We start from the raw sequence: 22437 nt of genomic DNA, 5'->3' as shown, positions 1-22437 counted from the left end.
GGTCATTATGTTTTATAATTAGTTAATATATTTTATTATATTAATTTATTTCATGAAATAAGAACATTTCCATTTATTAGTAAAAAATATTTATTTTGAATCTTTATTATTCATTAGTGTTACAAAAAATGCGTACAAATTTGGTTTGATTATTGATTATTTTTTTAAATAAAAATGTAAATAAGTTAGCTGCGGCAAAAAAAGATCCACATTTATTATTACACATAATTATTATTATTATGGTGTGACTTGGAGGAAAGTACCACCATGAATACCATTGAAGAAATTGATAAGAGTTTGAATGATATTCATCTGAACATCAGAATTACCACCAAACCTTTCTAAAAGGTCTGTTAGGTCTAGATTTTGATTTACTATTTGACGCAGTACAGTAAAGACCGTATTTTGAATTCCACTAATCAGTAAATCAAACAAATTTCGAAGTTGATCTGTAGCCAATTCCCGTAACATGTTTCCTACATTTCTAATTCTTGGTATCAACAAATTGTTAATCTGGTATCCAATACCTCCGCCTAAAATAACAAAAATTTACAAAACAATATACAGGATAATTCAATTTTCAAATAATATAGTTGACACGTTGATTGAAATGTGACCACCTGCGTTCACTCAATATGCATTATCGGAACGCCAAACATGTATTTCAGTGTCATTCCAAATGCGTATATACTGTATTTGAAAAATATGTTTGTTACATCAAAAGAATCCACGTTACCGCGCTTTTTGTAGTATATTATTGTGGCACCATGGAAAAGTTAATAATATAAAACCATATTAATTTACTGTCGCCGGCGGTCATGAAGCGTGTGAGATTTTTGAAAATGTATAAATGGGGCTTAGAATAAAAAAAAAAGGTTGGGAACCACTGACTTAAGGAGTGTCTCGTGGAGATACAAACTTGAAATTTCTGTTTTTCCAATAAGAACTTCCTCCCCCTCTTTTCTATAAATTATTTGTGGATAGTTTTTCTGAAAACTTTACACATCAAAATCAAAATTTAAACAAATAATATTTGAGTTATTTAACTTTGTGAATTAAGGATAATAGGTCCATGGATAATGGATTTAGAAAATATGGGAGCTTTGGCAATTTGAAAATTTTATAATATTTATAAAAATAGTCCAAGTATAATAAATACTAGATCCGATCATAAGCGTGTGCACAAGGTAGTCATGGTAGGCACTTGACTACTTTGCAAACTTTCCGCCCTCCTCAATATTCAATATTATCAACATAATCAATAATTTTATTTTTAAAATACTTTTTTACTATGGAAAATGTAGTTAAATGAAGTTACCCCATACAAATTAGTTTTTAAAACTTAGGCAGTTAGGCATGAATAAGAATATAATATATACGTATGTGTGTGTGTTAATGTGTTATATTCAATAATTATGTATGACTACCCAGTACCCGGTTAGAAATGTCTGCGCACCCTTATATGGATCCAATATTACATGCATTTTATATTTTTGTAAAATCATTTTTAAGGACTATTATTCTTGGTAAAAAAATTTTAATAACTAAAAAACTACAAGTTTTGAAATTTTGAATTAAGTACATCAAATATTTTTTAAATATTATCTACTGAATAATTTACAGTAAAAAAGGGGAATTCTCATTTGAAAATCAGAAATTTGTATCACCACAGGACACTCCTTAAGTAATCTCAAGAATTTGAAAATTTGATCTTTGAGTATATTTAATACCTACCTAATTACAAAAATCAAATTTTATTAAATGCATTATTTAACGAAAAAAGTGGGTATGCTTGATGATTCATTCTGTAGAACTTGAAAGGTGCATAAATAAACAACTAGGTATAATAATTAAAACATATTTATTAATATTAAATAAGAAATCTTTAAAAATTGGTAATACCTTCATATTTTACAGTTATTGTAATAAATGTACCTATCGTCAAGATGTGTATTAAGACCTTTAATTTTGATATCAAAAATAAATGCAATACACCTTAATGGCTTAATGATCAGTACATTAGGTTCCTATTATTTAGAACTACAAATCCTACTATATTATGGTATCTAGCGTTACATCTATTTAGTACTCACCAACTAAAAGTCCAATTCTTCCACCTACAAGACCTCCAATAAAACTACATGCTCCGACAATAGATCCAGCCATCAAAGCAGTCGGTACCTCTGACAACTCAAAATTCAAATCACCAACAAATCTCGATAATGCTTCTAGGCCAGCATTTACAAGTACAACTGACGAATTAACAGCCATCACAATGAGTTGACAATGAATCTATTACACATAAATTAACAAGTTTATAACATCGGTTGAATGTGTACTGTTTAGTAATTTAATATTACTTTCAAGTCAAATTAGTACAAAAAAACTCAAACAGTGCACAAAAAATATGATTCTATTTTCTATGATTTTATGTTTAACCCTTTCAGACCCTATCTTAGGCCTTAGCCAGACTTAACAAATACAATACACAACACGGGACACTTACTATTGTAAAACAGGGCGACCGGACCGGGTTATCAATTCCCCCCGAGATTCCTATTAAATTGCCTAATTTTACTCCTTAAAATATGATATATTTATATATAAGTGTAAACTTATTTATTTTGAAGGGGTAAATTACGGAAACCACAACTAAAATCTCGGGGGGGAACTGATAAGAACTGGACGCCAGTTTTGGACTATAGCTGTCCTGTATTGTCGTATTTGATCTTACTCGATAGTGGATAATATGATTGAGTTGATGGACTGGAAACGAGCAGCTCACCACAGCCACGAATGTATATACAAGAGGCAAAGTGCGGGGTCACTATGTGTTCTTAGAGTTTATAGCGCCCTCTGTATAATACAAATTGTGAAGCAAAATAAAACCACCGGTAGCGCTAAAAACTTCAAGAACAGAATTTTTATCAGCTAAGTGACACCTTCCGACCATATTGTCGTTTCCAGTCCTTTATATCTAGTCCGTGTTTATCACGTTTGCTTACAATGATAACATAAAAAATGTGTAGAATCAGTTTCAGCAGCAAAAGAGCATTTTTAATGCTGTTTGAATTCTGTCTACACTGGTCACTGATATACCGAAAATTGTTCACCGAATTTTGAGTTTTTAGTGATCTTTCGGGTTATTCTGTGATTGTATTATTATGTTTTGTTGTGGTATTTACTTGTTGATGTCCTAAAATTTTGGCATTTTGAAATTTGAATTCTATCCACAATTAAAGGTATAAATAAATAAATTAAAAGTATATTATCTTTCATCGTGATCTATGCCACAGAATAATTTTATTTATTCTGTGATTAGGTTAGCAAGGTTACTTATCTACTAAACAAATTACAACTGATATAGTGAATAGTGAATAGTGATATGTGGACTTTCTGAGTAGATTTTGGCAATTTGTTCATAGTGAGTACTGACAAATACTATAAATTATATAGTATTTGGTACTGAGTGGGTAGCACAAACTAAGGTAGTGGATACTAAAAAAAAGACAACCTCTGAAAACTACAATACTACATTACTACTTCAAAAGTTGAAACCTCCAGATATTTCAGCTTTCAGCAGGTAAAACTTAACAGTTTATTCAGCTTTAACTATAGATTTGATAACCACTCTAAAGTAATAATTCCTCATATATTTTGACAATTTTCATATTCTCCTAGGTACACTACAATGGTCAATGACACTGATTATTCGTTCCGTAAATTCCTAAAATATAAAATGGATACTTTTACGTAAGGTCTTTCATTCAAAAGCATTATCTACAAAAAATAACGAGGTTCGCTGAAATCAAACATTTTGTAGGGGCATTTAAACCAAAATGTATCCATGGTTTTTTTTCCTTTTATTTGCAATGCACCCATTAGTGATTAAAAAATAACAAAAGTAACAAAAGCCTTCCTTTTTATTAACTTGGTTTTTCTAAACATTTTCAAGATTGAATCGTACCTTGATTACTCTGTACTCTTGTCAGTCTAAGATTAAATATTTAATTTGCGAGGGTCCATGTTATGATCACGGCTTTGTTCTACAGTCATGGTTATGAGTCAACACATTATGTAAATAGTAAAACTATATAATGTTTTCTTTTTCAATGCTTAAGCATTAACTTCTTAGGTAATGATTGATAGATCATAATTTCAATGCCGGAAAGTATACTATAATATAGCCACAAATTTCTTTATCCTTGTTTTCTGTTTAAAGTTTTTGAAAAATGTATTTATTTTACGCCATTCTAGTTTATAGATAGAACATTTAGTAGAAGAGAGTGAGTTATAGTATGAATACCTACTGTAGGTAGTTGTTATTATATATTTTATTTTTAAATGCTAAATATATCACTGATAACTTCTAGATTAAATACTAAAATGTGTTAAAAATGTGTACCTAAATAACAAATTTATTAAAAGCTTAATATTAAGTTAACTTTTTATTAAAATAATGCAATTTTAATTGTTTAATACTTTAATATTTTTTTGTTTATAGTAAGATTTCAATCAATAAAAGAATGTCAGCTCTTGCATCATTAACTGCTAATTATACCGACTCTGAAGATGAAGGTACTACACCCAGTCAACGTAGACATATTGAAGAAGTGTCTATTTCAAATGTTCCTCAGCAAGAAAATGTGCCCAGTCCTCAATTACAAATACCAAATTCGGCTCCAGCTGTAACTAATCCAGATGATGACAAAAAAACTAATCTTGTATCATATTTTGAAGATCACGATATTGTGATGTCAGATGAAGAAATAGACAGACGTTCAGATGTAGATGAAGAAGATATTTTACCGCCGGAACCTCATGGTAGATGCTCTAAAGAACTCCAAGATAAAATTACTCGATTGCATGAAAAAATGGAAAAAGATGGCATGGATATGAATTTTTTGATCCAAAAAAGGAAAGATTTTCGAAATCCTAGCATATACGAAAAACTTTTACAGTTTTGTAATATTAATGAATTGGGCACCAATTATCCACCACACCTATATGATCCATTAAGATGGGGTAAAGAATCATTTTATGAAGAATTAGGTCGCTTGCAGAAAGAAGATATGGAAAAGAGGCAGAAAGAAAGAAAGGAAAAAACTAAAGTAAGTTCTGTGTGCTTGTTAAATTTAGATAATTTTTAATATGTTATTGATTTCAATTATAGGTTGAAGTTGTGTCTGGTACGAAAAAGACTTCATCAATCAATGTTTCAAGTTCCCATAAACAAGATGACAAGAAAAGTAAATGGGATCTTACAACATCTGTAACAGGTACAAAGGGAACAATTATCTCAGCTTTTGGTTCTTTACCGAAAAAACAAAAATTGGATATTCATTAATCAAGTACCTATCTAAAATGTAATATTATGTAACATTGTAAATAAACTATTATCTAAAAGATATTTTAATTTTTGAATAAAAGACATAAAATGCAAACCAGTTATCATCATTATAATTACATTTAGCTTTTTACTTTTGTAATATAATTATATAAATATATAATACAATAAAAAAAATCTGAATTTGTGGTTTATATAGTAATATATGTTCAAACAGATAGCTTATACCTAATAGTTAATACTGTACATTTCTACTTATATGCATGTCCTATTACACAATATTAAATTCCATTTTTATCATTAAAAGCAAACCGCAAAATATTAAATATATAATATTATTATCGATAAAATTGTACATAATATATAATTTATCATATTTTATTTTATTTTTGAAGAAAAGACAAAAATTAGTAAATAAAAGTAGTTAAAAGGTAAACATTAAAAAATATTGTATGTTAATTATTTTAAGCGTCAAATAATTAAATACACTTAACATAGCAATGGCAACAGCAACAACAACAACAACAACAACAAAGCTTAATAATAATATAATAGGTAATATAATAATATCATTGATTTTATATTATTATAAAATTAGTACATAATACGTACATATAAAATAAATGCATACTAATTTTTTTTTTTATAATTTAATTGAAATGTATGTAAATAAATGTTGTTATACTTACAACAACACAATGTGAATACTGAATACAGTGAGTTAGACATTCTATTAACTTAATAACTATATATCATACTATGATTGAAGAAACATGTATGAGTTTAAACACATACTTCTATACTGAGTATACTATAATAATATACATTTATACTTGCACAGTACAGACGTACAATTACGTAGTGTATTAACTACATACAGTAACACAAAAAAAAGGTATACTTGGTAACTATAGAAGTCTGTGACTCTGTGAGTTGATAAAAATCGAATGAGTAGGTAAAATTATAATTTATCGTAATTACTGTTTAAACAAAATGACAAGTAACTAATAAGTATAGTTTATGGTGCACATTTATAAGTTTATAATTAGGGCTGAAATCTCAATGCACTTTGCATTGTTTTCAAAGCTAGTTAGGAGATACTCGTTTTATAACATACGTTTATACGTTTCATGTATTTTTGAGGCAGAATAATAAGTTTTTATTTTGCATTAATATTTAATTGACAATTTTCAATTTTAAGGTAATTATTTTCAATTTTTAAGTTATAATTTAGGGTACTTAACACCGGTATTTTTAAATTTTTATTTAAAAAAATAATTTAGTAACGTACTTACAAGGTTTTTAATTAATCTAATATTATTAATCGTAATTTTCCGAACTCGCGGATCTGTGCCTACAACGTTAAAGTTGAGACTACAAAATTTAAATGAGAATAATTCTTTTTTCAAATTAAAAGTCCATGTATACAACTTGAAATTGTGGAATCCTTGCAAACTTTTTATTAAATTTATTAAAAAATATTTTTTTGTTTCAAAACTTGTTTAAAATTTAAAAAAATTTGGGATTTTTTTAGGATTTCAAATTCCCATGGGAATGGCTGTAGGCTTATTTATTAACATAAAGAGAACGGTATAAGAATGAAATACCAGGTATATATTACCTATATCGATAATTATTACATTACGATTGTACACAACTCTTTAGATACCTACCTAATATCTTATCGAATGATGGGGAACTATGGTGTACATTGTATGAAATTGGAAGTAGTCATTAAAATTTATTTTTTAACCAATAACACTGCATAATATTGTGCAAAAATACCATTGTCCATAGGTAATAATAATACGGGTCAAGAAGTTGATGTTTTTACTGAATGATCTAAAAGACTCAATTAGCTATAGCCTATAGATTTGATTTATGCATATTGCATAGTTTATTTTGCTGTCTATTACTATATTATATACCTAGGTACCTTACTACATCGCTAACAACATAATTGTGCGACATGTACACGTAAAATGCGTACATATACTTAGCTATACTTATTATAATAATATACACGTATAATACATCACATGGCAGATAAAGAAAATAAAAATAAAAATAGCTAAAAGTCACGTTCTCGTTGGTAAACGGCAGGTATCATATAGCAGTGGCATACGCAGTCAGGATTTTTTTGCATACAGTCAAATTTTGCGTTAATGGTGTTGATGGAAGAATACATTTTTGTTTATGGGAGGCTTAACTAGAATCCCACATAAGTTTGGTATGCCAGCGGTTCTTATCAGGTCACAGGTCGTACACAATACAAATCTCGCAAAAGAAATAATTTTTTTCTGGAGAAAAAAAATTAAAATAAATGTTAACACTTAACATTATGTATTAAGTGAATAAACATGCGTATGGTAATCACTAGAATAATTTGAGACTGAATAGGATACCAATATAACCGTTTAAGTCTAGGTACTTACTTAAACCACAATAACAAATATAATAATAACAATAACAATTTGACATAAACAAATTGAAAAAAAATTAAATATTCAATTTTACTTTTTTTTGGAATAAATGCATATTTTTTCATATTAATTTAGTTTCTAGAAAAAATTATAACCTTTAAATAATTACAAATAATAACGTACCTATACACATTTATTGAAAAGCATATTATAGGTCCGACACTGCCTACCGCTCGCAAGTGAATGAACATTTTGAAAATGTGTATGTTGTGCGCGGATATAAAAAGAACCGTTGCGATTCATAACACTTTAGACATATTCGCTGCAACCTTTGCTGCGCCTTATGTAGTTACGTAATACTTTCACAAAACAACAAACCATTTTCCTGAAATTTCTGGTAGTGCTGTAAACTCCCTGGCTAAGCCACTTAATTACCTCGTACCTACAACAATATAGGTAGGTAGATATCGTTATTATTATATTAGAATATCGATGGTTAAGTGGAAATTATCACTAAAATTCTAAGCGTTCACATTAAGTTTGTATTAAATAGTAAAAAAATTAATTTGTTTTGAAATCTAAACACATTTTTAATAAATATATGATTATTAATTTTTAGGTATAGGTACGTTATATCCTATTGAATTGGTCCAAATAGGGCGTAATATGATGATGAGTGCCGAGTGATTACCAACCATGTTCCACCTACTTATACAAAGTACCACTAAAGTGTATCTATATTCTATACAAAGTGCAGCCTATTGCATTATATACATCATATCATTAGGCGCGTGTTAAAGGTTATTATAATAATATTATCATCCGCTGTCTATTATCATGCCATTAGTTCTTGTACATGTCGCACAAGACTTTTTCCATCGGTATGTTGCCGATGGTCCGCTGAAAGAATATGGCTTCGATCCTGGCGGCTGGCACGTTTTTCAGCAGCGGCAACATCAGCAGCAGCCGACCGAACCGGACAGGCTGGCCGGGGTGCTGGTTCCTGGTGTGTTGACCGAGCATGACGTGCGCCTGGTCCTGCAGGTTCTCCACTTGTATCGGGTCTTTCAATCCCCGTGTGTCTAAAACAATCGTAGACCATTGATTATATCATCATAATTCATAATATTCATAGTGATTATTATTATTCAGTAGGTAGCTATATTTTATATCCTAGGTAGTAGCTAGGTACTTGGTCACATATGATATTACACTGCTGCTGAGTGTTTCAGACATCAATGATCGGTTTGTTCCGCACCTACACACTTAGACGATGCGATAATCGCATGTCTGTGAGCGGAACTTTCAACTTGCATATCGTTCGGAAAGACTTTTGCTTTGTACTTACTATGTATGTCTCATTCAAATTTAAACTTATTGCGATACGATGATTGCCGCAACCCAAAACCCCTTATTTTTATGTCACTCGATTTTTGAGAAATTCAGACGCGGGAGTCACAAAACATTTATTACTCAGATTATTTTAAAATAGAATTTTACTTATAGGTAAGTAGGTAATTCTATCTTTGGAACGGCTGTAGTCGGCAGATCTACGAGCTTTAGATTATATAATATTTTTCAAGTGTAAAAACTGTCGGTTATTTTGCACGATAATTTCGTTTTTATCAACATACGCGATAGGTTAGGTACCTAAATCTAAAAAGTTTAAGTTATGTTATTGTTTGTCGTAATGACAGAATATGTTTGGTACGCTTGTAAAGAGGATATAGTGCATATAGTGCAGGTGCTCATCATGAGTTATAATGTTAGTTGTTACTCTTCTTACTGTAGTATATATAACACCCCCTCCCATCTCTTAAAATTAGCCGCCTCGTACTGCTCTACCGTATAATATGATTATTATTTATTGTTATAATGAAAATAATTTAAAAAAATTGATCGTTACCGGCTCTAAACAAAACGATAGCCTTCATGCACGCGAACTCGGCCGGGTCAACACTGATGGTCCTGAACCGGCGTAGGGTTTCGTTGAGTACGCGGATGTCGGCCGCCACTTGGCTGGCTTTGCCGTTAGGTATGGCCGCCACGTGATCTGACGGGTTGAAAAGTGGGTTGTTTTCCAGTGGCAAACACCACTGGACCGCGTTCAACAGGAACAATTCCGACCAACATTCTTCTAAGAGTATCACCTATAATATAGTAATAAAATAATAAAACGTTATAGAACTTTATCGTATAAAATAATTTAAATAATATAATATTATGTACCTATAACTATAAATTATAATGTGTACCTAAACTTAGTAGGTACCTATATTGTAACTTTTAATCATTTATAACAGTTACGTATTTAGGGGAGCCAAGGGGGGAAATTGCCCCGGGCAGCACTTTTTTTTTACTAACAGTAAAGTTATGTACTTATTACATTTTTTACATATTTTGCTAAAATAAATTAAGATTTGGTTGTTTTCTTTAAATATTTATATTGATTTTAACCATGATTTTAACGCAAGAAGGCCGTATACCATAATGCGGCTTTTATCGATGTATTTTTTTAAAAAATATTGATTTTTAATATGTTTACTATTTTATAAATAAATACAAATAAATGAATACCTTTTACAATTTGCTTTGATTATTTTGTTATCAATTGATAGATTTTTATACTGCATGATACTATTATGATATCACATGTGTTGTAAGTTTTTTTATGGGTGAGAAAAATTGCCAATAAAAAAAACCAGTAGGGGGAGAGGGCATTAAAAAAATGTGTATCCAGAGCAGCAAAATCCTAAATACGCCACATGCATGTATAATATGTGTTGATGAAAAAAGCGGGATCGCTTTATAATACATCCGCCAATACGCATTATATAAAGTTTGATTCATACATTTATATACATGTATATATGTATACTTGCAGACAGCATTTTGTAATGATAATATTATTATAATAACATTATACTAATATTATTCGTTATTATAATGTTATAATAATATTTTTAAACAAAAAATTACTGTCTGGCCATTCTGGTCAGTGCTCACCTACATTTTGTCCTTTAATCGTACCTACATTTGTTCAAATTCCACATTTTAGAATTTATTAGTACAAGTACCTAGGTGCCCTACCTTAATTAATTACTGATTTTCAAATGCTAAGTTCTTTTGATGGCATTTACATTTTTTATATATTGATATTGTACAAAATCCTTACCTGGTCTCTGAACGGAAGAGACGCGAAAGACGGCAAGTTTTTCGCCCACTTGACGGCCATGAAAAGCAGACGGGCGGACGTTTCGTAAACGTTCTCATGTAGACCGGGGTAGAATGACGGATGATGGTCGTACATCGAATGATGTTGGGTTAGAGGTATCGGAACTGCCGGAGGTGAAGACGACGCCCTTTTGTTGTTGTCAGACGTATCCGGTTCTTCGTTGGTCACGTCTATACTGTCGTCTGTGACACATAGAACACGAATGGTGTCTTTAGGTGGTTTTATCCAAGGGCGCAGCATGGCTGGAGCTAGGAGGACCATAATAGCCCCCACCCCCGTATTAAATTAAAGTTTCTCAAGTCTCCTCATTTACTAATATAGACATTTAAATATTTGGTAGCGTGTGGTGGTAAACTGATTTTTAATGTTGGATAAACGATAAGCGCTAAAACCATAATACAAGTAGGTACCTATAATACCTAATCGTCCTAATCCAAAATGCGGGGGGGAAATAATAATATTTAAAGGTCAAGTGTGTACAGTGTACACTGCAATACAAGGTAATACAAGGTATATACTCGTAATCGTTTCAATGTGCAGTACCGAATGTCCGTATTTATAGAGGGGGTGGGGACGTGGGGTAACTGTCCCGAGTGTCACTTTTGTATAAGTACAGCATTTTTACACACTTTTATATAACGTTTTGTATCATAAATATGAATTGTAAAATACGATCTGGATTCTGGACTATCGACATTTTCATGGATTTATAAAATAAACAATTATAAAATAAACGCAACAGGTAAATAAATAATACCGTGCATCTCTAAAATCCACTATAGGTACGTCTATGTGAGTATGTGACACGTGTGTGTGTGTCTATCAATAATTATAATACTAATAATAATAATAATAATAACTACATTTCGTCATTTCGATAATACTGATTAGTGACTACAAAATCTTAAGTCTGACACACGACGACAAAAATAGGTATACCTACGTAATGTAAATGCAAAACAGTTTCAAAAATTATTCATAAGGCCGACAACATTACTTTGATGTACTTAAATGAGTGTCATTGCACCCGGGCCTATATTGACCTATGTCTACTGTTGGAGCACAACGCCCAAATACGACGACTTTACGAGATTTTAGCATTTTTAACGCTGAATAAAACCGCTCTTTTACACGAGCCACGGCGTCATAATTATCATACATTATTAAAATAATTATTATGTGAGTTGGCGATGTCTGCCCGACAAACCACTCGTAATTCGTATGGACGTATGGTAGTTATTCTTACCATCGTCTTGGTCGTCGTGGTGAGATTCTTGTTTCGGCGACGAAGAGGCGGTCGGCGACGGTTCCGCGGGCCGTTGATGTATGCTTGGCGGTGCCATGGGTCCGTTGGGATGATACCTCAGAGGAGATAACGCTAACGCCACTGAAACCGGGGGTCTGTAAAGACATGGCCTGTTGAGAATTGTTCATGTTATAAATAATTTTATGATGACAAATAATAATCCAGTATTTTAGAGGGTTTCGCCGTTGCTGTTCAAAATCAAAATCAAATAATAATATACCTAGGTGTATAGGTACTTAACGATTTTGGAAACTATTAACTAATTATTGTTAAGTATTTAATATTTTTATGTTAAACTTAATAACTTAATAATATTTGCAGACAAATAAATATTAAATACTAAAATACATAATTGTATCTATTTGTACGAAGAGATACCTAAATATATTATTATGTTCTATACGAAAATGTAAATGTTAAGAGTGTTAAGTACCTACCTAATTGTGAAGTAATATATTTCAGTGATCAATGAAAGTGGATTAATTATTTATACTATAATATTCAACATAAAATCTGTTAGTTTTCACAAAAAAAATATTATCAACTATGTAATGAATATAGTTCATACAGTTAGATTGTATTTAATATTTTAATAAAATAATAGCATATTATATAATAGAGTTCGAATTACTATTCAAAATAAATCCCATTTGTGGTATAATATATGTATATAATACGACCCCAGTTTCACAGTATTTCAGATTTGGTAAGTAGGTGCGTATAATAATAAATAAATATAATAACATACAAAATCTACCCATCAAATTAACATTAGTCAAATGACATTGTCCCCCACGTGAATTATTTTAGGGGCATTGCCCACAAGTGCCTTTGACGGTTAATCCCTAAGTTCTGGTAGAGAATGACGTTGAAAAAAGCATTAAAAAATACCCATATGGCCGGTATATACGAAGGGAATATAGGCTAGGGACCGACATCATTTAATTTGTAATTCGGTGGTGGGATTAAATCGTTTTATTGTACAGCTAATCCCTTATAAATTGATATCTATTCTTATTCCTTAAGCTCGTATAGCCGTATTGATATTGGTCATACATCAGATACGAGTTGGCCAAATTGTTTCACTCAACGTCAACCCCTATACGTACAATAAAAAAAATACGTGTTATTGTAAATTAAAAATAAATGTTTTTAAGTTCTATTTTAGGAGGTACTGTTGATGGACGGTTTTCCCCCTTCAAGACATTCAAGTCATTTTAATATTACCTATGTTATCAAATTTACTTATTGTACAAATTGTATAGATTGTAAATATGCTTAAATTAATTAAAATTAAAGTTCTATAACTTGACACATATCATTGTTATGACTATAATTCCTATGTCGATTTCAAATTGTATTTAAGTTTGTGTCATCATATATTTTGGGTAGTGGGTACCTGGTACTTATACGCCGAAGTATAGATGATACCTACGATCTATCTATTATATTATGCTCTTTAATCTTTATTCTAACATTTATAGTTTGTAATAGATAGAAAATACATCTTATATAGTCGAAATTGTAAATAGTGTAACTATATGTAATACTCTTAGTTTCATAATATATATTTTAAAAATAAAGGTAGGTAATAAAATAAGATATTATATTATGAATAATACTAAATTGGTTATTTGAAAAAAATTTAAATTATTTAAACAAATGTTCTTTATATTATTCATAACATTATAATAAATTTACTATACATAAATCTTACAGTATTAGTCATGAAACGATACTCAAACACCCATATGGTATATATTGAAGCAGTTAAATGAAACTATTTTTTTCAATACATAATTTAGCATAATATTAAAGTTATTGTACATTTAACGATTTATTATATGCGCGTATGGTTTATATAAATTATAAGTGATGTGTATTTTATTTTTTTATATTTTTTATGTATGCATACTGTATAGGTAGTAGGTACTATAATAATATGTAGGTTTAATGTTTTATATTTTATTAAATTTTTTTTAAAACCATGTGACTTATTGATCTATTATGTTGATGACAGAAGTTAGAAACATTGTAGGTATATTAGAACGAATGGTATAATATGTACTAGTTTAATCATCTAAAAATATAGGTAATACTAACTAAATACGAATTAAAACTATATTTAATCAAAAATATATGAATATAATATAATGTACTAGGTATAAGTTATAATATAAGTAACATGTATACCCAAATAATAAGATAGGTACCTAATAAAACTTAATGGTTAATATTGAGTCTAATAAACTGACTGGATTAAGTTAGATGGGTGCTTCTGTGCTATTTGTAAATACCAAACGACTACAGAAATGAATAGATAAATGACAAATGTTGTAATAATGTTCATGAGCCATGATCATTATTCCAAATAACGTAATTCGTATACAATTTTAACCTTCGCGGATGCTTATATTTATTACCTATCTATGTTATCGATGACGTATCGAACTGTGTCTACGTTAATTGAATAGGTGTATCGTGCATGTTTTCACGACAGTCGGTTAAATTTAAAACAAATAAAAACCAAAAATTACAGAGAAAATAACAGTTGTGAAATGACGCGTCTAGCGTCTGTCTAATATTATGGGCAGGTTATAGCCTATACTTTTGTTTTTAGCAAACACCGTGTCCATCACTACCTACCAGGGAGCGAAATGTTTTAGTGCCATTCGAATACGATTTGCATAACAAACAAGACTAAATAAGGTTTTGTTTTTTCTCGTGGCATTTGTCACTATTATGGCAACCTGGTCGTGTGTCATATTTTCGGAACCATGTACTATATATCTATCTATATAGATATTATCATAATATGATGTCCTGCTTGTACTAATACGCACTATATTCTAAATAAATGTATTCTGTGCGCAAAATGTAGCACTTGGGTAAACCTACTGGCTACTGTCCAAACATTAAATTATATTTAAAAATGCATATTCATGTGTAATTGTTTGCAGGGGAAAAATAAATTAAACGTGACAAAAGCAGAGGCGGATAAGCCTGACTTTTGTATATAAAAGAGGAAAAAAACATAAGGGTATAAAATAGATCCGACCCTCCGAAATGAAGAATTAAAATGCGACTAAACACCTGAACCCTTTTTTTATAGACGCGAAAACGAAACGGAGGAGATTTATAAGCCATTAATCAAAATTTGGGGTGGGTGGCAGAACGTGATAGCCTATTTATTTATATATACGTAACATTTAATAGGGTGTGTTTATAATGTTTCAAACCCTATGTATAATATATACGCGCTCACACTTGCCACGTCGATAAATGATTTTGAAAAATTATTTACGTGGACTTTATATTATATTATGATAGATATAGCTAATATGATATTGTATAATTTTTCACTTTGAATAATACAAAAGTCCATATAAATACTATGTATATACCTATTATGTATAGATTATAGATATATCGTCAATTGTTGTAAAATATATTTTATTGATTTATAATTTCTACTATACCATCGTCGCATGCTGTGAAGAAATATTGTGAGCTTCAATCGATCATCGATCGCCATCATAATATATATTAAGATATATAATAATATTAAACATATCGTTGTATATTATAATTTATAACATAACGGCAAACGGGTTATGCGTTTGTATATATACACATATTGGTACTTACATATAACATATTATACATCATATTATGTACAATAATATATACGTTCTATTGATTTTATTGTTATAATATTATACTGTCATTATATTATATTGTTATAGATATACGAATCAAAACATATGAAGAACAATAATATATTCGCTCACCCAAACACTCCAACTGCCACAGCCGCTTCTCGAATCACTCGTTCGTGGTCCATGTCAGCTAGATTTTCCGGACGTATGGTTGCCGTGTTTCTTGGCTGACGTTCATTTTGAACAGCTGTATATAAAATGATGACAGCTTAAATTAGTCTTATTGATCACAGGTGTCAGAGTGCATAATAGTGTTTCATTCACGTGCGTGGGCATACTAGGCACAATTACTAAAGAATTAATTTACATGCATTGCACGGCCAAGTTACAGTTGAGACCCTCATTTTCATCTAGTTTGGTCGGAAAAATAACCCAATTGAGTAATAAAATAATACCTAGTTAAGAAAAAAAAACTTTTCCCATCTGTTTACAGATTACTTAGGATTACTAAGTAGTCACTATACTGTCAATCTGTCTGTACACAATATGTCAAAAAATTATATATTTAGAGTATCAAATGCAAAAAAATTAATTTAATTATTAACAAGTAATTAAGGGACATTTCCCCCCTCTCCTTTGTCATTACTCATTAGCGGGTTGCTGCAGTCGGGCCGGGTATGGGCTAGTTTTGGGGCTATAGTATAACTATGTATATTATAGTATCTATATAATATAATATATTTAAGTATCCCTCTACATTGTATTAATTATTTTATCATTGTTAGCTCTCAAAAAAAAATGGGTTATTTATGTCTATGATATTAACTAGTAAGTATACAATTATGTAAGAAGACTATTTGTATTGAGATAAAAATGCAATTGTAATGTAATTGATAGCGAGTGGTTTTTTTCAGTTTTATTAAGGGCCGGTCGAAAATGTTGCCCTCTCTTCTCAAAAACTGAAATGACACCACTGTGTAAACAGGGGTGGCTCCAGTGACATGGTTGGGGGGGGGGGGGGGGTGGGCTAAGTCATAATTTTCAGAAAACTTTTCTATATTATAATATGTTTTTTTGTTCTTTTGTTTTTAACAATATACAATTTTTTTAAATGGCTTTAGGCCTGGAGCCGCTGCTGAGTATAATCGAACTACGAGTTCGCTGCACCAGTCAATAGTCGATATACACTATCGGACATATCAATATTATATTAATATCACCAGCTTTATTATAATTTATAATAATATATAGGTATTTGGACTTACCTACTCGGTACACGGATATTATGATAAACGTTTATGTCTAATTAGTAATTTATTTTACGAGAAGATTTATTGTGTCGCGGTCCACGCGTGAGATCTGTATTGTTTTTCACTTTGTGAAATCTATCTTTTCATGAAATGATCACTCCAATTTGGAGTAGATTTTTTTTCTCAAAGCGGACATTAATTTATGAAATAAAATAATTACCACACACGCAGTTATTATTATTGTTGTTTTAGTTGTTTATCAAATACCTATTCAATTATGTAGTGTTTATATTATATTTAGAGATCAGTTAAGTCACATTGTATTATTTAATTCATAATAATAAATCTACGTACAAAAAAATGTAAACACAGCTTATTTAAAAAGGATGACAAGTTTAATACTATAATAATACATTAATTTGTTTAAATTTGTATTTACTTTGAGTTATGCATTTTCATGAAAACGGATGTAACCTGCAGGGGCGTCATTTGGAGTTAAATCATGGGATAGCAAGCATCTTAAATAATATTTTTAATTAAATTGTACATGGTTTAATACTCTAATGAATACTGGAAGCGAGAGTAGTCGGTGGACCGATGATAAGTCAATTGTTCATCATAATTAGGTAGAAATATCTCATAAGTCTCACAATTAAATTTTTGAAGTAGTGTTCAAGACGCTTAATTATATCCACCTTCATTATCATCACTATCCTCTCTTAATTGATTATTATTTAGTTTAATACTTTAATACATATTATTAGTGTTAACTATAATAGGTTGGACAATTTAACGAATTTTTATGGGGAAAAGTTTAAATAAAAAATTGATTTGTATTTTTTACAAATTACTCATAGAGTAGGTAGCGTATAGATATTTATTTACAACCCTAATAAAAATGTAGGGGTAGAAATTGCCAATTGCTACTCCTCGTTACACCGTAATGAAGCCTATATGGTTGTAACATTTCATGCTAGGTAACTAGGTACCTAAGTATCTTAAAGTTTAGCACATATTTTGGTCTTACAACACATTTGCACTGACAACTTAGGAACCTTCTGATACAATTTAACGACTTTGATAGTTTCACGCAAATAGCTATCGATTATTAAATAATTAAATAATATCTCTACATTAACCATTCATAAAATGTTGTATTCAAGTATAAGTTGCTGTATAGATTTTCATAAACTGTTCAAGTTGTATCAGGTGATTAGGGGTTCCTAAGTTGTCTGTATTATGAATTAATGTAACAGTAGTTGTTTTCACAACTTATTGCCCTTTTTAAAATGCTTTAAATCAAATGTAATGCAAATTAAAAAAAAAATACTGTGTAGCGTATAATAATAATATACTTATATAAACTTCTTTTTTCCTTTTTGAAAAATAATTGTTGTTTGTTTGTATATTTAATATGACTTAATGTTAATTAATATTACCGTCTTAAATCTTTATATTATTATATAAATCATAAATACAATTTTATTTAGATAAGTAAGACCTTGTATGGTATTAATTATGATATAAATAAATAACTATCTTAATTATTTTTTATGGTAAATGTTTTATTTCACAAATTGAATGCCACCCCTCTGTGGAAAAAAATACGCAATATAAAACTGAAGCGATAATTTCATGAAAAAGACTTATTTTCGCGGAATATTTTCGTATTTCACGCATTGTGAAGAAAACGTTGTCATTTTTTTGACAATTTTTCATGAAACTATCGATTTCTCAAAGTGACTATAGCCGCCCATTACGACATAGGTAACCTATCATTATTATACAGTTTACAATGTCATAAAATATTAGTATACCCTGTATACCTATATATACTATATTATAATATTATAATATAATATGTAGTACCTACAGGTAGTCATATATGGCGTCGTCACGGCACGAAATCCCTTTGATTTCGTCACCGTCGGTGCGGTTAAAATCTTGCGGCGGCGTTTGTTGAGCGTAAGCTTTTTAATGATAATAACGCTGCCGCGGGGGCCACGATAACCGCATGTCACGATGCGCGTGCGACAAAACAATAATAATAATAATACGATATAATGCTCCGTGGTATACATATATAATAAATATCGTTTTCTACTTTTTGCTACTGTTTTTTGTTGTTCTCCCACAAGTCTTCTCCTCATTTGCGGCGAACCCGAGACGTGTGCGCCTATCGGCCGGAGGCTAAAATACGGGTGACGAATACAAAATAAAAACCCTACACGACTTCGCCAGCACGTTTAGTATACATAATAATATTATATTGTCATTATACTCTTCGGTGGATGCGCGCGCGCTCATTAAAATAAAATCGTAAATAATAATAATATACATATTATTTATATTATAATAATAAACGACTGTGTACATATACAATATATACATACATTATACATCATCACCGCACGCTCACACTTTGTAATGACACGTCGCGGTTTTTTAGTTTTTACATATTGTACATTATTATTATAACGCGGTCGTTTTATGTTTATTTAAATGAGCGTGAAAAACATTTTCCTCGGTTAACTTGGTCCACTCTCTCTCACTCTCTCTTTCTCTCGTTCTCTTTCTGTCTCTGTGTTTTGATGTTTTTTTTTTTAACGAGGGTCGACCACCGCGTGAACACGTGGCCACCGCCCGCCGCAGCTATATTATACATACGTCGTATAGCACGAATCCTTTATATTTCGCGCAACGGACATTGTTACGACGGTGTTTTTAACAACGCATTATTATTAATATTATGCGCATTATACACATTTACCATAATGTTATGTAGGATATAGCCATATAGCCGTATATTGTGTAGATACCGTGATGAGAAACACGGATGTCGGGTCAGGCTGCAAGCAAACCCGGCATCATAATAATGTAATATTATGTATCTCCCAATTCAACATTTTTACTTCCCACGATTCCGACAAACACTAATAAGTAGGTACTATACGATATTCTAGTATCAATTTGCAACATTTTGTAACAACAAAATAGGAATTTGTAACAAAAGTCATGTATTATATGTATAATGCCTTTAATTGTGTCTGTTGAGTGTAGACTCATTTTTGGGCAGTGAAAATTCTATGATTTTCAATTTTTAAAATGGTTTTTGTAGCAAATTGGATTTAGTTGGTACTTGGAGGGGCCAAAAGAAAAAGAAATCCCACTACAATAATATGTAAATTATATTGTTGTTAAAAAAGCTTAATTTTTTACCTTAAGCTTAAAAATAAAATGCAAGATTCCTCATAAGTTTTTTTTACATGAATTTTAAAATAAGATATAGCGTAAAGTCATACAAACATTTTGTAAGTGCGATTTAAGTTCAAATTTTGACAACATTGCGTGATATTCAAATAAATCAAACGTATAGATAATAAAGATTTATCCTCACACGTTATTTTGTTGTAATTCAAAAATATTATTCATAGGGACTTGAAATTTTTCCTCACTATCTACGTATTATACATATATTATTATTATTTACTGTAATACTGTAATACTGCTATTGCCTATTTGTAACACGAACCTATTCACACCGTTTTAATGTAAATTGGTATTGTCTTATAAGTTAATTACAGCTGCCAGCTATAGTAATATTGTATGAAATAATATAATGTGTAATTTGTTTTAAAAAAAAAAAATTAATTCAACCCATAGTATTCGGTATTATTAATATAGAATTTGTAATACATATTACATATACTAGCAACATAAATATATGATAATAAAATAGGTATCCTTAGAAATATAGACTGACGGTTAGTCTCTGCTTAGAATTATCTTTTGTACGCAGTAATTTGTCATTGAATTCAAATTCAACATGTCATCCACAGTAATACCTACTTATCTATACTCAATGGCCATGTACAGTGTACCTGGTACACTGACCTAAACGATATACTATACAGCAGAGTAACTTTCCCAGATTTACTGTACTTGTATTGTTAAAATATGTTATAACTATTATAGTTTTATAAGTTAAACATTTCTAATAAGCTTCCTATGATTGCTCACCGTCCTTATTCATGCCCATGTTGAGACATTTCTTCAGCCTGCACGCCTGACATTGGTTACGATGCGCCTTGTCCACTACGCAACTCCCGGTTCCCGCTTGACATCTATAATTTACAAAACAAATTTCATCAACGTAAATATAAAATATACATTTGTATGTGACATATTATGTTTATAGGAATTATGTATGAAAAATATATATTACTAACTAGCTGTCCCGCCTGGTGTTTCCCGTGACAAAATTTGTTTTATTTTTATAAAAAAACATGTATATATGCCATAATATGTGTCTACTAATTATAAAAGCAACAGTGGCGTAACTTGAGTGGTGAGTGGTGATGTGGGTGATAAATCACCCCCCCCCCCCCCCAAAAAAACTTTTTTTTTTACTTTATATATTCTTAGTACAATATACATACATTGCAGTATATTATCACCTCCCAAAAGAAGGTCCTATTGTTACACCACTGAGTAGTAATAAGTATTATATACGTATGATGTACATAGTACATAGTACATAATATAATGATAAATAATAAACAACAATTACGCGGTTATAAACTATAATACATAATAATATTATAAGAAACATTGTGTATTTTTATTTTAATCCTGCAGTCTTGCAGTGCGCTTGTGTACCACTTCTGTAATAACGAATATATTTTTATCAAGACATTTCTCATTCGGTCGACAATGGCGGAGAAACTCCCATTGCACGCCCCCTATTTCCTTCACGCAAGCGCAAAAATGATTTTTGATATCTTAAAATACACCTGCTGCACTAAATTCGAAGGGCTGATTCCAATCACAAAAGCAACAGCTAGGTAACCTATATTATATTTTATTATTTTAAAAATAAGCGGCGTATATACAAGGCCGGATTAAGCACCTATTGGGCCCCGGGGCTGAAATTTTACATGGGCCCTTTTGACAAAACATGCTTTACAAAGCCGCTCGCTACGCTCGCAGAACGATACATTTTTTTAACTATTTCACAAATTCTCAATACCAATATTAAATTATTAAATTAATAGGTTTGTACAATTTATGTCTATAAAATTACTCATTTTATTATGATAAAAGTAAATACAAATTTTCATAATAACTATTAAATTTATTGATCCACTCAATACTTTTGATTTCATCATTTTAGAAAAAATTAAGATTATCCGGATATTTTAATGTTAACACAATATG

At 30.4% G+C, this 22437-nt stretch overlaps 3 protein-coding genes across 8 annotated transcripts in view; 1 reads left to right on the top strand and 2 right to left on the bottom strand.

Annotated features, from left to right (window-relative positions):
* Positions 1–72: 72 nt before the first annotated feature.
* Positions 73–2871, bottom strand: LOC132943257 (protein C19orf12 homolog). Of its 3 annotated transcripts, none has more exons than XM_061012162.1 (3): positions 2735–2871; positions 2094–2292; positions 73–533 (listed from the first exon to the last, which is right to left on the bottom strand). In XM_061012162.1, exons 2-3 carry the CDS (start codon positions 2269–2271, stop codon positions 238–240), a joined length of 474 nt encoding a protein of 157 aa, XP_060868145.1. In that variant the 5' UTR covers positions 2272–2292; positions 2735–2871; the 3' UTR covers positions 73–237. The 3 variants fall into 3 exon arrangements, with proteins under 3 accessions (XP_060868145.1, XP_060868144.1, XP_060868143.1); XM_061012161.1 differs by lacking the exon at positions 2735–2871 and adding an exon at positions 2507–2728; XM_061012160.1 differs by lacking the exon at positions 2735–2871 and adding an exon at positions 2361–2500.
* A 203-nt stretch (positions 2872–3074) lies between these two features.
* Positions 3075–5541, top strand: LOC132943256 (SAP30-binding protein). Of its 2 annotated transcripts, none has more exons than XM_061012159.1 (3): positions 3075–3242; positions 4505–5111; positions 5174–5541. In XM_061012159.1, the coding sequence occupies exons 2-3, from the start codon at positions 4527–4529 to the stop codon at positions 5345–5347; spliced, it is 759 nt and encodes a 252-aa protein (XP_060868142.1). In that variant the 5' UTR covers positions 3075–3242; positions 4505–4526; the 3' UTR covers positions 5348–5541. The 2 variants fall into 2 exon arrangements, with proteins under 2 accessions (XP_060868142.1, XP_060868141.1); XM_061012158.1 differs by lacking the exon at positions 3075–3242 and adding an exon at positions 3255–3583.
* A 321-nt stretch (positions 5542–5862) lies between these two features.
* LOC132943255 (photoreceptor-specific nuclear receptor-like) overlaps positions 5863–22437 on the bottom strand; it is a 32241-nt gene continuing 15666 nt past the window's right edge. The window contains exons 4-10 of one of the 3 annotated variants that reach the window (XR_009664335.1): positions 21241–21344; positions 16103–16217; positions 12252–12421; positions 10946–11187; positions 9677–9920; positions 7954–8852; positions 5863–7647 (exon numbers count right to left, since the gene is read on the bottom strand). Coding sequence is in view for 2 of the 3 variants with exons in the window: in XM_061012156.1 (XP_060868139.1) it covers positions 8614–8852; positions 9677–9920; positions 10946–11187; positions 12252–12421; positions 16103–16217; positions 21241–21344 (1114 nt within the window). In the remaining variant the exon portion in view is untranslated. Of the gene's footprint in view, positions 8853–9676; positions 9921–10945; positions 11188–12251; positions 12422–16102; positions 16218–21240; positions 21345–22437 lie in introns of all 3 variants that reach the window. The other 2 variants (XM_061012157.1, XM_061012156.1) reach the window with 2 other exon arrangements.

The sequence above is a fragment of the Metopolophium dirhodum genome, chromosome 4 (genome assembly GCF_019925205.1).
Source record: "Metopolophium dirhodum isolate CAU chromosome 4, ASM1992520v1, whole genome shotgun sequence".
Classification (NCBI taxonomy): domain Eukaryota; kingdom Metazoa; phylum Arthropoda; class Insecta; order Hemiptera; family Aphididae; genus Metopolophium; species Metopolophium dirhodum.
Note: the sequence above shows the minus strand (reverse complement) of the source record. Positions and strands in the feature narration are given on the sequence as shown.

Excerpts from the sequence above, each read along its gene's own strand:
- LOC132943257 (XM_061012162.1), bottom strand. The coding sequence starts at position 2,271 with ATGGCTGTTAATTCGTCAGTTGTACTTGTAAATGCTGGCCTAGAAGCA. Across the intron at positions 534-2,093 it reads AAGAATTGGACTTTTAGTTG|GCGGAGGTATTGGATACCAG; the intron begins GTGAGTACTAAA and ends TTGTTATTTTAG.
- LOC132943256 (XM_061012159.1), top strand. The coding sequence starts at position 4,527 with ATGTCAGCTCTTGCATCATTAACTGCTAATTATACCGACTCTGAAGAT. Across the intron at positions 5,112-5,173 it reads AAAGAAAGGAAAAAACTAAA|GTTGAAGTTGTGTCTGGTAC; the intron begins GTAAGTTCTGTG and ends TTTCAATTATAG.